The sequence below is a fragment of the Patiria miniata genome, unplaced genomic scaffold (genome assembly GCF_015706575.1).
Source record: "Patiria miniata isolate m_02_andy unplaced genomic scaffold, ASM1570657v1 HiC_scaffold_9, whole genome shotgun sequence".
In the NCBI taxonomy this organism is placed as follows: Eukaryota; Metazoa; Echinodermata; class Asteroidea; order Valvatida; family Asterinidae; genus Patiria; species Patiria miniata.
The window spans coordinates 3,959,968-3,975,810 of NW_024037076.1; the positions used below are offsets into that span (position 1 = coordinate 3,959,968).

A 15,843-nucleotide genomic window follows, 5' to 3' on the forward strand; every position below is an offset into this window, starting at 1 on the left:
ATCCCGTGTGGCCAGTGTGGGCGATCCAAGGAAGCAAGTCAGGAATGCTTTACTAAAGAAGGTCCCCTTGCTCGGCGGGACGCTGACTTGCAGTAGAGCCAGTCGCACAAATGGCGGGAAGGCGCAACCAAGGGAGGTGCTGGTGGGAGCCGTTGCGGGGGCTGGGCAGGATGAAGCCACCACCACGGAGGGACTCCTGAAAGCCTGGGACCAAGAGGAACTCAAACGGGAACAACAGAGTGACCCTGAACTGGACAGGATCGTGCAGTGGCTGGGGGACGGGGTCCCCAAACCCAGCTGGCGGGACGTCTCGGCGCTGGGTGAAGGCCCGAAGTACTGGTGGGCTAAGTGGGAGACAATGCAGCTGTCCCAAGGTGTATTGCAGGTGAAGTGGGAGCAGCCCAATGGCGAACCACCGGTATGGAAGGTCGTGGTACCACGAGTGAAAGTAGACGACGTCTTGCGACTAACGCATGACAATAGGACTTCAGGACATTTGGGGATCACCCGGACCATCGCACGGCTGAGACAGGCTCCGGTTTTCTGGAGGGGGATGCGACGCCAGGCAGAAGAGTGGTGTCAAAAGTGCCACAAGTGTGGGTCCAAGAAGTCACCTCCTCGACCTCTCGAGGCCCCACTTCAACAGTACCTGGTAGGGGCTCCGATGGAGCGCCTCACGATCTACCTCACAGGTCGACTCCCGAGGACGAGGACAGGGAATTCTAGCATCATGGTGGTAGCCGACTACTTTACGAAGTGGGTAGAGGCGTTTCCGATCCCGGACCAGACTGCTCAGACGGTCGCCAGAGTCCTTGTCGAACAGGTTATCACCCGGTTTGGAGCTCCCCTCGAGATCCACACGGATCAAGGGAGGGAGTTCAAAGCCGAGCTCTTCCAGGGCACCTGTAAGCTGCTCGGCGTCCAAAAGACCCGCACCACGCCGTTCCACCCCCAGTCCGACGGGATGGTGGAGTGGTTCAACCGCACAGTCAAGACGATGCTGAGCCTGTTTGTTCATGAGAACCAGGACGATTGGGACGAACACCTACCGTACGTGATGATGGCGTACCGCTCCTCCCAGCACGACAGCACAAAATTCACGCAAAACATGCTGATGTTCGGCCGAGAGGTACGACTTCCGTTGGACCTGGTGGTGGGCCAGCCGGAAAACCTAAGGCAGGCGCAGCGGAGCACGAATATGTGGAGGGGTTGAGGACAAAGATAGAGCGTGCCCACGAGTTTGCCCGTCATCATCTGAAGAAGAGCCAAACATATCAAAAGCGACATTACGATCGTCGAGCAGAAAGTGCCAGCTACAAGCCTGGCCAACCTGTGTGGCTGTATACCCCCTCCAAGAAAGTAGGTCGCACGCCAAAGTTGCAGTGCTGGTGGGACGGGCCCTTCGTGGTGACACAGAAGATCGATGATGTCACGTTCCGTGTGCAAAAGTCCCCTCGAGCCAAAGCCAAGGTGGTTCATTCCAACCGGCTTAAGCCGTATCTGGGCGACGCCGAAGTGGACTGGTGGAGGCGCGTAGCGCAGAACCTGCCAAAAGGGGGACCGCCACCAACCCAAGACCAGGAGGTGACGCTACCACCGAGTCCGTTGACTGACACTACCCGGGAGGACCCACCGGCCGGGGTGGGTGGTCAGTTAGCCGAGGAGGGACCATTACCAGTTCAGACGGGGAAGGGGACACTGCCACCGGAGGCGACGGCGGCTGCCGCCCCAGAAGGACCGGGCAGTGAGGACGCCGGATCCAATACGGAATTGGCCGGGCCCGAAGGGGGACAGCCCTCTTCGCCACCATCGGCGCTGGCTCCTGAAAGAGTCACCTGGGGTGGCCGGAAGATAATCCGACCAAGCCGTTATTGCCAACAAATAACTAAATGCTCTTCTCTTTCTTCTCCCTGCAGGATGGACCAGGCCCTGATTCATTGCCCGCACTGTGACCAGACGTTCGGGAGGAGGAGGAATTTGCGGAGGCACCTAAACACCGCGTGTGTGGCGCTCCACCCGGAGCGCCCATACCCCTGCCATAGAGGGTGCGGAGTTCGGTTTTTTAGGGCCGATGTCCGCGCCGGACACCACCGTTTCTGCCAAGGGGACAGCGTGGCCGTGGTGATGGCGGAGGCCGATGCGCTGGAGGTGCACGCCAGTGACGACGACATGGGACAGGCCCCGTCCCCGCCTCATCTCTCCCGGCAGGGGACCCCAGACCCACCTCCATTCGGACGGTGTGGTCCGGCAGGACGGTCCCCGTCGCCACCGCCACTAAGAAGACGGGTAAGTCCAGTGTCGTCAGGGGGGCCGGGGGGCCGCGACCACCCGGAGCGGTCCTTCCGGCCTTCCCGCCCTGAACAGGACGATATGGATTATGTCAGCCGCGTTTTTCGCTAAAAAAAATCCTGTATCTGTGGTTGTAAAGGCACGAAAGGGGTACGTACATTTAATACAAATCTTTGCTAATTAACACAACGTCCAAACGTTGAGTTTGAAAGGATTGATTCTTCAAAATCATAACTTTTTACATTTTAAAGATGGCATCGGCACGTAAAACGGATAAACTGCAGCCCTAATTATAATGTACCGTATTTTGGTATATTTAAATTACACAATTCCAGGGGTTACGATCGCGCAAGGCATGATGGGAAACAACATGGCGCTGCAAGATCGTACCCACGGGGCACGAGGTTGCTTTCCGCGCTACTGTTTATGAATAGCGCCCTCAAGAGTGATTATCAAAGCCAACACATTTCTTGATTTTTTTAGTAAGAAAGACATTAAAGTTAGTGGATTTTCAGAAAACATAAATAATGCAATAAGGTATTTCTAGTAGGCTCAATATTCTATTCACTTTGTGTCTTTTTATTTTAGTTTCAATCAACAAATTCTATTTTTGCACAACTTTAGAAAAATAAAATAAATTATCAAAAATATGTATTTTCAATTGAATAAATTACACAGCAATTTTTCGAATCGAGATATTATATTCTTATAATTATTTAATTATTCCAATGATTTTTAAAAGAATCTTTAGCAAAAACTTCTTTGGTAGGCCTACAGCATATTTTCAGAAATTTTTGAACAACATATTGCAGAGGTTTTTGTATATTCAATTCAGAACAACACAATCTACCATGTGATTTTGTCTGTTTCAAAAACAGAATTGTTCTTTTAAGGCAAAAAAAAAATATTCGGTCTCTGGTCAGACCAAAGTTCCGGAATTGACGCGGCCACGCGGCTTTTTTTTTTTTTTTTTGCTTTTTTTTTTTCTTCAAGCTTGGATTGTACAGACAAGGTGGGGTACTATTTTGCTTTTTTGGTGTCCTCATGTACATTGGTGTCCTCCATAATTTGCCTTGGTGTCCTCCATAATTTGCCTTGGTGCTTTCGATCATTTGCCTTGGTGCAATTTCCCATTCCTTGGTGTTCTTTGGTAAAAAAAAATGAGGAGGTGCGGAAATAGAGGGCGCTGTTGGAGCTACCGCGGAACATTTTTGGAATAAAAAAAGATCGACGCGCATGATTAAAACCGACGAGCGTGCTGACCAGAGACCGACTTATTTTTTTTTTTGGCCTAATATTAGAACACTTAAATCTTTGTATACTCAATTCTTTGTCTATTAAGTTAATATGCAATCTGTATGAGCATGATTTTTTAATACAGCAAGTATTTAAGACAGAGTCTTTTGTCAATCAAAAAAAAAACATATAAAGTTTTTTTGAAAAGTGAATAAAAATAACCAGCAACTTCGATGGATCAGGAGCAGTCGCGGATTCAGGGGACGTATGGAGGGGGCACCCCCCACCCCAAACTGAGGGTTGACAATTTTCACGCAACGCAGGTAAATTCAGGCATAAAAAGTGGAGACAGTTGCCCAAGCCAGATATTCGTTGTTTTTTTTCGAGTGTGTTCGGTTTCGGGTCGGTTTTCCTTGAACATAATTTTGTCGTGTTGGGTCGAATTTCGGGTGTTCAGATCGTTTTCGGAATGTTTCGGGTCCGTTTGGCCAGCACCCGATTTCATCAAACTCTTCGTAACTTACGATGCATCGAAGCGATGCGACGCGTCGTATCTCTACGATGCGTCGCAGCTGCGACGCATCCTGCGATCTATTTCACAAAACACGTCGTAACTGCGACGCGTCGTAGGTGTATTTATAGCACAACTCGGTGACTGTTTTATGTATTTAGTCAGCGTACAGTAAATAGTCGTCTGATATTCAACAAAGAGTCGTCGGATCTCAGCTCGAAATTTGTTAAAACGTAAAACAAAATGGCGGCCGTGCGATGCAATTTTGAAGGAAAACAAACTCTCATTGAACTGTATAGCTACTTTTAAATTTCTATTCTAATATTCCGGTCTAATTCATAATTATTCAGTGAATTTTCTATTTACAACTTTACACACATTGCCTCGGTATTATAATCTCGTTAATGTAATGTTTATGGCATAAAACTGACTTAGAAATGACTCTTCTTATTTTGCGACGACCACTAGACACGTCTTAACTTGCGACGTGTTTTAAGCTGTTGTCAAGGAACTTACGACGCGTTCAACACATTGCAACTTTCGTGAAATGGAAGATACGACGCGTCGCGAGTTGCGACGTGTTACACGTCGTAACACGAGTTGCGACGTGTCGCAGCGCTTCGTGAAATCGAGTGCTGGTCAACCTGATGCGATACGCAACAGTACTCTGGATTCGCCCTTGTGACAAGTGCACCACAAATCAATTCACAAGTCCAGCCACAAGTAACAGTGGATGAACAACAACAAAGGAATGCCTTTGTCAAAGCTCAATAACCTGTGACTTGACTTGGGACTGTGATGGCCTTGTGATGGACTTGTGATCCAATACCTCAATTACAAATCTGTACAAAACGTGACGCTATCTTACGAATGTTTACTTCATCTGCTCGATGATGTCGTTGGCCGCACGTATCCCAGAATGCACTGCTCCATTCATGGTTCCTGCCCATGAGGGGGAGACGTGAGCCCCCGCCCAATGCACCCTGGAAAATCAACATATCTGCATGACATTGAATGTTTGAATGAGAACCACAGTAATAACCATATCTCGATAATTACTCAAACCACACGCTAGTCTCACAAAGTTGGACGAATGTAATCGATCTTTATCGGTCCATGATAATAATAATAATAATAATAACAGGTTCTTATATGGTGCTTTTAACTAAGATCAGAGCGCTTTACATCATTATTACCCCTGATCATTGGGCCCATGAAACATTCCAAATACCATCTCAGCTCCCTGGAGAGTATACAGCTCCATGCTGCCAATTTGGCGCTAGGCAGCTACAAGATGCAATTTTACTTTAAAAAAACATTAAACAAATTTCCAGCAACAAAAATCAACTGGTTCCTATCTTATTTTTTTACATTTTTCAATTTTAACCATTTGTCATTCTCCCGTATTTCATAAATTCCAACAGACCCCTTAAAAAAAATAAAATTCAAGTAACCTTTTTACATTTTTCTTTTTATAAAAAAAACCTATTCATACCTGCCAGATGACTGATTGAAAAACACACATTCATCCATGAATTTACTCATTTCTTGAACCCCCTCCTCCGGCTCCCAAACCTGTAAAAACGTGATACATACAGGGTGTTCAAAAAAAGGAATCCAAGGTGTTAATGTAAATTATACAAAATCTAATAATTTTTTTCTTCAGATAAGTTAAAGATCGTGTGAAATGCCAAATAATGCAATAAAGTAGGCATAAAGCTATTGTATTAGTAAAGCGTAGATTCAAACCCGACAGTTTCGGGTATCTGCAAAGTACATTAGCATTGCTGAAGTCAATAATGCTTACATGGTCAGTCTGTAATGCTTACATGGTCAGTCTATAATGCTTACATGGTCAGTCAATAATGCTTACATGGTCAGTCTGTAATGCTTACATGGTCAGTCTATAATGCTTTCATGGTCAGTCTATAATGCTTACATGGTCAGTCTATAATGCTTACATGGTCAGCATAATCAATAGCTTGCTCAGCTTGCCGTCCGAAGATCTCGGCCAGCTTGGTCAGCACAACTGCCTTACGTTCATCCATCTGCAAATGTAAGAATTTGTCAATTAAAAGCTTTTTAATATATGTAAGTGAGTTTTCTGTAAGCATGACCATTAAAAAAGACGTCATAGCAAAAATTGGTTGGTGTAAGTTTGCAAAATGAAATGCTCATTTACTGATCGTGCGTTTCGGGTTTTGGGTGAATCGGTTCGGATAACGCACTGGTATAGAATACAAACGCAGATATGCATATAGCCGTACCAAAAAGCCGTACTTAATTTCATGTTTTCCATAGGTTTGGGCACAAACATGGATGCGCCCAGCAGGCTTTATTTGTACAATGAGTTAGCGCTCTAGTAGTTTAATATAGCTTTCTGCTTGATCATGATCATGTCAGACTTGTGATTGACTTGCGACCAACTCATCACTGACTCGTGACTCAGTTATGAATGACATGACCGACTTGTGACTGACTTGTGACTGACTTGTGACTGACTTGTGACTGACTTGTGACTGACTTGTGACTGACTTGTGACTGACTTGTGACTGACTTGTGACTGACTTGTGACTGACTTGTGACTGACTTGTGATTGGCTCATAACCAAATTATGACTGACAAGTGACTTTCTTCAGACTGACTTTTGACTGATTTATGATAACCAACTTGTAGCCGACTCGTAGCGGACTTTTAAATGACTTGCAATTGACTTGACTAAAATTTTATATCAATCTTGATTTCTCTGCCATGAGGTCCTTACAGTTTTCAGCTTGTCAGTCACCAATGTTAGATTCTTTAGGTTGCCGGTTGCTAGGGTCCCAAACAGCGCTGCGTGGCCCTTGCTGGACACTCCGTCCATGACCATGGTGAGTGGCCCTGCCTGGGGAAGTTCCCTGATCTGCGCCAGGATTGACAACATGCTCATATGTTGGCCGGAGAATCCTGCGTCCCTCCAAAACGGCTGCAATGAACAGAACATTATGTTAGTCACATGTTAGTCACATGCCGATCACATGTCAATCATGTGTCAATCACAAAGTCAATCATAAGTCAATCTGTGCCAAACACAAGTCAATCACCTGTCGATCATAAGTCATTCATACATGTATACCAATCAAAATCATAAGTCAATTTCATGTTAACCACAAGTTAATCATGTGTCAATGACACGCAAATAATATTCCAGTCACATGCCAATTGCATCAATCACATGTCAAAAACAAGTCTATCACATGTCAACCGCAAGTCAATGATGTGCCAATCACAAGTCAATCACAACTCAATCATGTGTCAATAACATGCAAACAATAATATTCACATGACGATCACGTCAATCACATGCCAATCACATTTCAACCACAAGTCATATCACAAGCTAATCACTTGTCAATCAAAGGTAAATCACAAGTCAATCAAAATTCACGACCAATTTTTCTTTCCAATTACATAAATTCCTTTGTTAAATTTGCTTAGACTAATGCAGTGTGCTTTACCTACCTGACCGTACGTCGCAACAAAACTTATCGTTCCAAGGGAGTAGGATGGGGGAGGAAACTCGATAGAAAATGGTGGAGTAAACTCAATGTCAACTGTGAAGGGTAAACAAATTATTATAATGTAAGAAAAAAGTGATGGAATCAGCCCAAATGAGGGAAATTTGCCGGAACACCCAATCTTTGAACAGACTCAAAATAAAAGCATTTCTTGAGGACTTTCTTCCAAAGTGAAGGCACTTCTCCCAATATAGGACTTAATGGGTTTCACAAACACAGTAATTTTTACAATTTCTTCCAATAAAATGAAAGATTAGCTGCTAAGGCCAAAAAAAAAAAGTCTCCGGTTTCTGGTATGGAGCTTGCCCAAAAAGTAGTGCGGCGACGCGGCTTTTTTTTTTTTTACCTGATTTTTTGCTTCAAATGTCGGCTGATGACTGCAAATGGTGCCCGACTAAACTTAGTGCAAATATTATGGGAGTCCAGAGAGGCCACATAAAGCTTATTCTCGACCATAACCCAATCTAAAAACACGTTAAAATTGTGCAGCAGCAGGATTCCAGTCAAACCAGTGAGTTTGGCGGTTTTGAGACATCATCTTTCATTGAAAAAAAAACTTTTTCATTTTGCCGACGCGCATGGCTACGGCGACGCGCGCGCATACCAGAAACCGGAGCCTTTTTTTTTTGGCCTAAAAACTAATCAGGATGAAAAAGTTAATCATTCCAACTGAAATGGGTGATAAACAATACAAATAGCCTGGTAAAGTGCAACGGCTATGTAGAATTTATTGCAGAAATTAGTGGAGTACCAGTCACAAGGAATGCGTATCATGTGAATTCTTGGCTGGTAACCCAACTTTTCTGAAGCAAAATTTGTGTGGTGCTTAGTAAAGTTTTTAACAACTTTTCTGTGCAAATTTGTAGTTTCCCAATCGACCCTTCCCAGCTGACCAAGCACTGTGAGAAATGTCCACAAACCAAAGGTGGGCGGGGCTTGTGGGAAGGGCTTGTGGGCGGGGATTGGGGGCGAACTTATAGCCAGATCCTGAAGAGTCCATCTTTCACTTTGACGTACCAATATTGCTCGGCGGCACTGTGACGACAACATGCTTAGTAGACACCACCTTGCCGCTCTGCGTTTTGACAAGCGCCCTCTGTTGTCCGTCTTCTTGGACGATACTGACAACCTTCTCACCAGTGTGGATATTTTCGTCTCCGATGTGTGTAACGAGTTTCTGGCAAATTTGAAACATTCCGCCCTTGGGAAAAAAAGAAGATGTTTCTATTTTATATTTATTATGTAAAATAGCAGACCTTGGTACAGTTATATCCAAAACACACATTTTCTACAAATTGTATCCCAGAAATAGGAAAGTCAGTGGTGAAATTGAGAATTTCTATGAGAAAATATATACATTTGTACAAGTACAACAACTGGCAGAGTTGTACGTCAAATTTTGAAAAGACATTACAAGTCGTTCAATCACAACACAATCACAAATTAATCACAAGACAATCACAAGCCAATCACAAGACAATCACAAATTAATCACAAGTCAATAACAAGTCAATCACAACACAATCACAAGTCAATCACAAGACAATCACAAGCCAATCACAAGCCAATCACAACACAATCACAAATTAATCACAAGTCAATAACAAGACAATCACAAGTCAATCACAACACAATCACAAGTCAATCACAAGACAATCACTAGCCAATCACAAGTCAATCGCAAGTCAATCGCAAGTCAATCGCAAGACAATCGCAAGTCAATCGCAAGACAATCATAACTCAATCACAAGACAATCACAAGACAATCACACATACCTCAACCCTAAAGTCCGACCCGTCGCCGCCCATTTGTGCTTCATAGCCGCCACAGGACTTCATGACATAGAGGTATTCCATCTTGGAGATGTGCGCTGGGGCCATGGTGTGGTTGATCGTTGCCATCATGTCCGCTAAATCCCCTCCGCCTATGTTATTAGATGCAACAAAATGACAATGCAGACTTTTTTTTGACATACATGTATTTTTTTTTTACAGCTCAGCAGTTAGGTGATGGAATTGTGCCTTTGATGATACAAGCATTGCATTTGGCACACAGTCAGAATAAGAAAGACATTTGGCAAAAGGGCCATCACAGATTTGTCCTTTGAAAAAAAAAATTGGTAGAATAACACGCAATGGCATCCATTTTGAAAATTTGGAAAATTGCTCATTATTCTACCTATTATTTTTCAAAGGTCGAATCTGCGATAGCCCCATAGCCAGATATCTTTCTTAAAGGTACCGTCCATCATCGGTATGTTGTGCATTTTGTTCGTTTGGAGTGACTAAAGTGCTAAAAATCTGAAGTACAACTAACCTGTGGAGGTTTCAGCTCAGCTTCAGCTGTATATTTCAAGATAACAACATTCTAGGATCTCGATTTCAAATCCAAAGTTGCTGAATCATGATTTGAACTGGGCCTGAATTCAGCGTCCGAGACACGTTCTCACCGAGCTGAATTTCAGCTTCGTGATGTCGCGCACCAGCTGATCCGACGAATTATAGCAATCGCACGCATGTCTGCGTCATGTCAATTAACGCTTGCGTGAGCTTTGCCGAATAAAAGGAATTACTAATGGAAATTTCCAACGATGTGTCTTTAGACACACTGTTAGAAAGGCCTTATTCCGTTGATTTCTTCAAAATGACAGCATGCAATACAGAATACACTTCACAGGGAGTTTAGTCCCCTTACTATCTTTCAACCAAGTATGTTTTTCAACAATAATTACGTCAGTTGCTTTTTGGATAGCTGCAAATGATTGACTGTAGCTTTAATAGACATACTCTGACTGTGTGCCAAATGCCATGCTTGTATTATCAAAGGCACAATTTTCCCTGACGGAAAAAAATTGGAAACCTTTTTCAAGATTTCCCCTGATTTCCAAGATTGGCATCAGGCCACGTGTTTATTTTGGGTCCAAGTATCTATCGCTGAATCACGTTTCAATTTTCTGTAAATCTATAAACTGACCCGTTGTCCACACTGTTTTCTTGCGGAAATCCTCCACGCTTGTTCCGTCGAGATCCGCTGCGTTAACGGAGAGCTGTGGGTTCTCTAGATTGACGGCCTTGGACGCGCTCTCGGCCTAAGAGGGAAAAGATCTAGTGGGTAAAATAGGAGACCTGATGAAGACCAAGGCAGGCAAAGAGATATTAGCAACTAAACGTATTCCTTAGTTTGATAAAACAGTTTCATGCGCTTATTCCTCACTTTGGCGGAGCAGTGTCATGCACACCAATGGCTTACCTTGGAGAAATAGGAGTATATATCCAGTTTGTCTTTGATGCCAACCGGCATGTTGTCCCCCGAGTAGGATTTGACTTTGCCGTCGAGCAGTTCCATGTAATTCTTGCCTTTCTCGTACTGCGGGTATTTCTGGATATCCAGCTCGGCTAGGAGGGCGTTGATTTCTTTCTGGTCTCTAACGAAATGCGGAAAACAAGAAAATGAGGGCGCAGCACTTCTTTAACTCCCTACTGTCTTTTACCAAGTACTGGACCAAGTCTGCCAAAATCCATCAATCACACTGCTTCCAATGCATGCTTTGCTTTTAATAGGCCTTCAGGCGTAATTCCATCATACTCCATGATTATGATGGATTTTGATGGAGTTGGGAAGGTTAGGGTTAAAGCTGCTATTAGCCCGCAGTTTTCTGCTAACACAGATTTGGCTACTTCATGGAGACCGTAAGCAGTAAGCACAGCTAAAGCATGCTTAAAGAGGTTGTGGAATGCTCGAAGACATTTCCGTCATTTTTCGGGTATATGTAGCCTAAGGTGTGATGAAATAAAAACGATTATTGTTTCTGTCATGAAATGAGTACAAAAGGTACTTTTGAGAGCTGTTTTTTAGGTCCAGTTTTGACCCGAACGTGCAACTGTGTAAAAGTCGTCGTTGCGGGCAGCAAACAAAACACAGTAAATCGTGACGTAATAAACAGGACTCGTGTATGCTACTGTGCATCGGGAGTCCTGTTTATTACGTCACGATTTACTGTGTTTTGTTTGCTGCCCGCAACGACGACTTTTACACAGTTGCACATTCGGGTCGAAACTGGACATGAAAAACAGCTCTCAAAAGTACCTTTTGTACTCATTTCATGACAGAAACAATAGTCGTTTTTATTTCATCACACCTTAGGCTACATATACCCGAAAAATGATGGAAACGTCTTCGAGCATTCCACAACCTCTTTAACGCCAGAGGAAAAAATTGCTTAAATCAGTGACGATTTCCAGCTGCGCACGACCGTTCACATCCACGCCATGAAATAAGGTTAGCAATTTTTTCTCCAATCGCTACCATATAAAAAAATTGGATTTAGCCTCATCATCCGTTATTTCTTGAATTTGTTCATTGGACATGTTGGAGGCATGACCATTGCCTCAATCCTTGAAAATCCTCCAACAATCACTGTCTTAATGGGTTGAGGCAGTGCGGATGACATTCAGAAGCAGTGCGGATGATATCGAGCACAATGCAGGGCTCAATTACGCAAGGCTGCTTGAAACAGCATATATGAACTATCCACAATCCACAATCCATCATCATTAACTTTTGTTTTGGCCATACAGCCTCAATCCTCCAAAATCCTCCAAAACCGCCTCATTTTGGTGGATTAAGGAGGGTTAGGGCTAAGCAACGTTATAAATTTGGCCCAAGATTGGTACCTGAATTAAAAAAAATTTTAAAAAGGGAAAGATTTCCATATACGAAGTTCACTCAACACCCTGTGTACAAACCCTATGAGATTGGACTGAAAAATTCCAAGTGTTTTCTAAGAAAATGCTTGTATTTTCTCACTGCTCAAATTGACTTTGATGACATGAAATTGCTATCTGGGGGCTTGTTAGTCAATACAGAGGAAAATTAGTGAACTTCGTATAATTTATGGAAATCTTTCCATAAAAAGAAAATGTAATTTTTTTTTATTGAAATGACTGGCAAAATAAATTTCACTCAAAAGACCAAGTATTTTACTTGTGAATCCAAACAGCTCCAAAGTCAAACTGGTCGGTCTCCCCATTGCCACACTTTAGTTCCTTCGTCAATATTTGCCCTCCAATGCGATCTGTTGGTGGGAAAACGTCACATCAAATTTCTATACAAATAAAACAGAAGAGTAGGAAAATTAATCATTTTTTACTTGATTCTACTCCCATTATTCCCTTGACGCTGCGGGTATATGAATGTGAATAAATAGGAAAGAAAAAACAACGCCCTCTGGCGTCAAAAGAGGTGAGTCAGTCAATCAGTCAGTCAGGCAGTGAGGCGCAAAGAGGACATAAAACTGGCCTCCTCTCTGGAGCCAGCGAAAACTTTCTCACCGCTTGCTTCAAGAATCCTAAGTTTCAAGTTGCTGTCGTGCTTGAGAAGGGTGTACGCTGCAGTCAGGCCGGATAAACCCGCCCCAATGATGACGACATCGCAGTCCAAGTCGGATCCCGTTTCTGACGCCATGATGCGAACTGTGAAAACGTCTTATTGAATCGAAATCGTAGCAGTGTGCTTTCAAACCACAGTAAGAGAATACAAAGTTGTTTATTTAACTCACAACTAAAAAAAGGCAGTGGCTATTTGGCCGCTGTACCACTCCACTTAGCCCGACTGCGTCTGGCCGTACAGTACTATCGCAAGCTCTGTAGTACGGCCAGACGCTGAATGCTTCCAAAAAGACTGAATTTTTTTGGCCGCGGATGTAGCGATTTTGCTACATCTTTTGATCGAGATTATCTTTTCATCCAGGACTAAAATTTCCACAGTTAAGGTTCTTAGTCGTAGAGCAACTCATACCTTTTCGAAAAAACGTTCTTTGGTCTCAATATTTTCATCCATCTGGCCAAAAGACGACTTTCAGTCATCATCTTCCACAAATATCGTCCCGAAAATGCTCCCCCATGCGATTTCAAAATGGCGGCCGCGCTGTAACTCATGAATATGCATGAAAAGTCTGTGACGTATGACCTCGTGTTTTTGGACGTGCGTGCGGCGGCGCCGTACGTACATATCGCCGCGCGGACGTACGTGTGCATGCACGAACTGGGCTGTTGTCTACAAGTAATGTACATGTACGTACGTGTACGTACGGCGCCGCCGCACGCACGTCCAAAAACATGAGGTCATACGTCACAGACTTTTCATGCATATTCATGAGTTACAGCGCGGCCGCCATTTTGAAATCGCATGGGGGAGCATTTTCGGGACGATATTTGTGGAAGATGATGACTGAAAGTCGTCTTTTGGCCAGATGGATGAAAATATTGAGACCAAAGAACGTTTTTTCGAAAAGGTATGAGCATGAGTTGCTCTACGACTAAGAACCTTAACTGTGGAAATTGTTGTCCTGGATGAAAAGATAATCTCGATCAAAAGATGTAGCAAAATCGCTACATCAGCGGCCAATAAAATTCAGTCTTTTTGGAAGCATTCAGCGTCTGGCCGTACTACAGAGCTTGCGATAGTACTGTACGGCACGCAGTCGGGCTACACTCCACTGTACAATGCACCACTGGTCACTTGAACTTTCGACTTTACAGTTTACAATAAGATAAAAATCCCAACCATTTCGGTCTGACCACCCTCGGAAATTCAACTCATATGAAAGACCACCCCCAGTCCAGGAAAACAACTACAATACCGGTATATATGATAGACAATATTGAAACCACAAATCAAAGTCCGCACCTACATCGACACATGCCCGACAAGTTTCTGAAACTTGTTTATTTGCTAAGCTGTCTTGCGCCCTCTAGCGTCTTTCCCAGGGTAAAACAAATAAAAGTTTTTCTCCAACACGAGAGGTCGCTCTCGTGGTTTGCTGTGGCTATAAGGCTGTGAATGGGCGATCAAACAAAAAATAATATTTGTAGGGGAAAAAAATAGAAGATCGCACCACTTTATGTGAAGATCAGTTACTTAAGGGCGAGGTTAATTTCACACTTCTGCTGCTGAAACATTTCTGGACAAATTTAAGGTTTTAAAGGAATGTTTGGTTTTTTTTTAGTTTGTTTTGTTATGTTTATTATTAACTTATTTTTTGGTGTTTTAATAATAACAATAGTCAGCAGCATATCCAGCGTTTGATGTCAGGAGGGGTGGGGGGGGGGGATGCTGGCAAATACAAAAGTCTTAGGCTTCCAAAACATACGTACTGCCACTTTCTGTTGCTGACATTTTTGACGCATTGCAATTTTTTTTTGTTTTCTATATTTGTCGTTCATGTCAGACCTCTCTATACCATTTGTGGAAATAGATATAAAAAAAATAAATAAATAAAATAAATCAGCCAGGGGAGGGGAAGTCTCCCCCCCCCCAACCCCACTGGATACGCCGCTGACAACAGTTGCTTCACTTTATTTTAAATTTTTTTTATTGCGAATTAGACCCCTGTAACGGCCACTGATATCCAGTTTATTGAAATATCCATTGAGTTATACAAGACACCACCGTCGGTCCGATCCTTCATTTCGTAAGTTCCATGAAAGTTCAGACAGCAGAGGCGTTAATTGACGAATGTTTTAAGCAAACTGCAACCCTGTCGACGCGTCCAGATCGGAGCTAGGGATCATCACATAAGTGACGGCCAGCATCTATTCATGTCTTGCCAATATCCGTTTGACATGAAGTATTGCACTTGAAGGGTATTACGCGATTAAGGGGAATTACCGCCCGTGGCACACGCCACAAGTGCAACATCATCATGTCAGTGTCTCATGCATGGTGTCGATTGCTTAAACCCTACACACACACACAAAATAAGATCATGCACGAAATAGGCTACGCAATTCTTGTACCTCATTGCGAAGGGGGGCGGGGCGCCCCCTAAATACCATTGACGCTAAAGAATTCTGCAAAGAAGCATAGGCTTAAAGGTGGGGCGGGCTTACGTCATCCGATGAAAATATTCATCTGCAATCCAGTTTTCATTGGTTGCTAAGTGTTAACATTCAGCACTCCTCACTCAAGAACCATTGAGTTTCAAGAGCATAGGTCTGGGAGCCAGATAAGGCAATGTAAAAAAAATCCCGGATGTCCGTGCTCACTATAGGATCATTTGCTTTCCATGCGATTTGTTCGATTCCAATAATAACACCACTCAAAATCAAAAGAAGAATGGTCAAAACCTGACCTGTTGAGGTTTCAGCTCAGTGGATATGACACTTTTCGAGTGAAAAATAATGTACAACCTTTCGATCAAGACACACGATTTCGTCAGCGCACTCTTTGTTCCAAAATTATTGACTGAT

General features: G+C 43.5%; 2 protein-coding genes across 3 annotated transcripts in view; both read right to left on the reverse strand.

Annotated features, from left to right (window-relative positions):
* Positions 1-5,019, reverse strand: part of LOC119720245 (probable flavin-containing monoamine oxidase A) — a 26,856-nt gene extending 21,837 nt beyond the window's left edge. The window contains exon 1 of the mRNA XM_038189865.1: positions 4,905-5,019. The gene's annotated coding sequence lies outside the window, so the exon portion shown is untranslated. The remainder of the gene's footprint in view (positions 1-4,904) is intronic.
* Positions 4,561-13,121, reverse strand: LOC119720244 (probable flavin-containing monoamine oxidase A). 2 transcript variants are annotated; one of them, XM_038189863.1, is made up of 11 exons: positions 12,925-13,119; positions 12,578-12,668; positions 10,844-11,018; positions 10,568-10,682; positions 9,370-9,518; positions 8,611-8,794; positions 7,538-7,629; positions 6,801-7,001; positions 5,998-6,084; positions 5,532-5,611; positions 4,561-5,019 (listed from the first exon to the last, which is right to left on the reverse strand). In XM_038189863.1, the coding sequence occupies exons 1-11, from the start codon at positions 13,055-13,057 to the stop codon at positions 4,911-4,913; spliced, it is 1,416 nt and encodes a 471-aa protein (XP_038045791.1). In that variant the 5' UTR covers positions 13,058-13,119; the 3' UTR covers positions 4,561-4,910. The 2 variants fall into 2 exon arrangements, with proteins under 2 accessions (XP_038045791.1, XP_038045792.1); XM_038189864.1 differs by having other exon boundaries at positions 4,830-5,036; positions 12,925-13,121.
* Between the last annotated feature and the right edge of the window lie 2,722 nt (positions 13,122-15,843).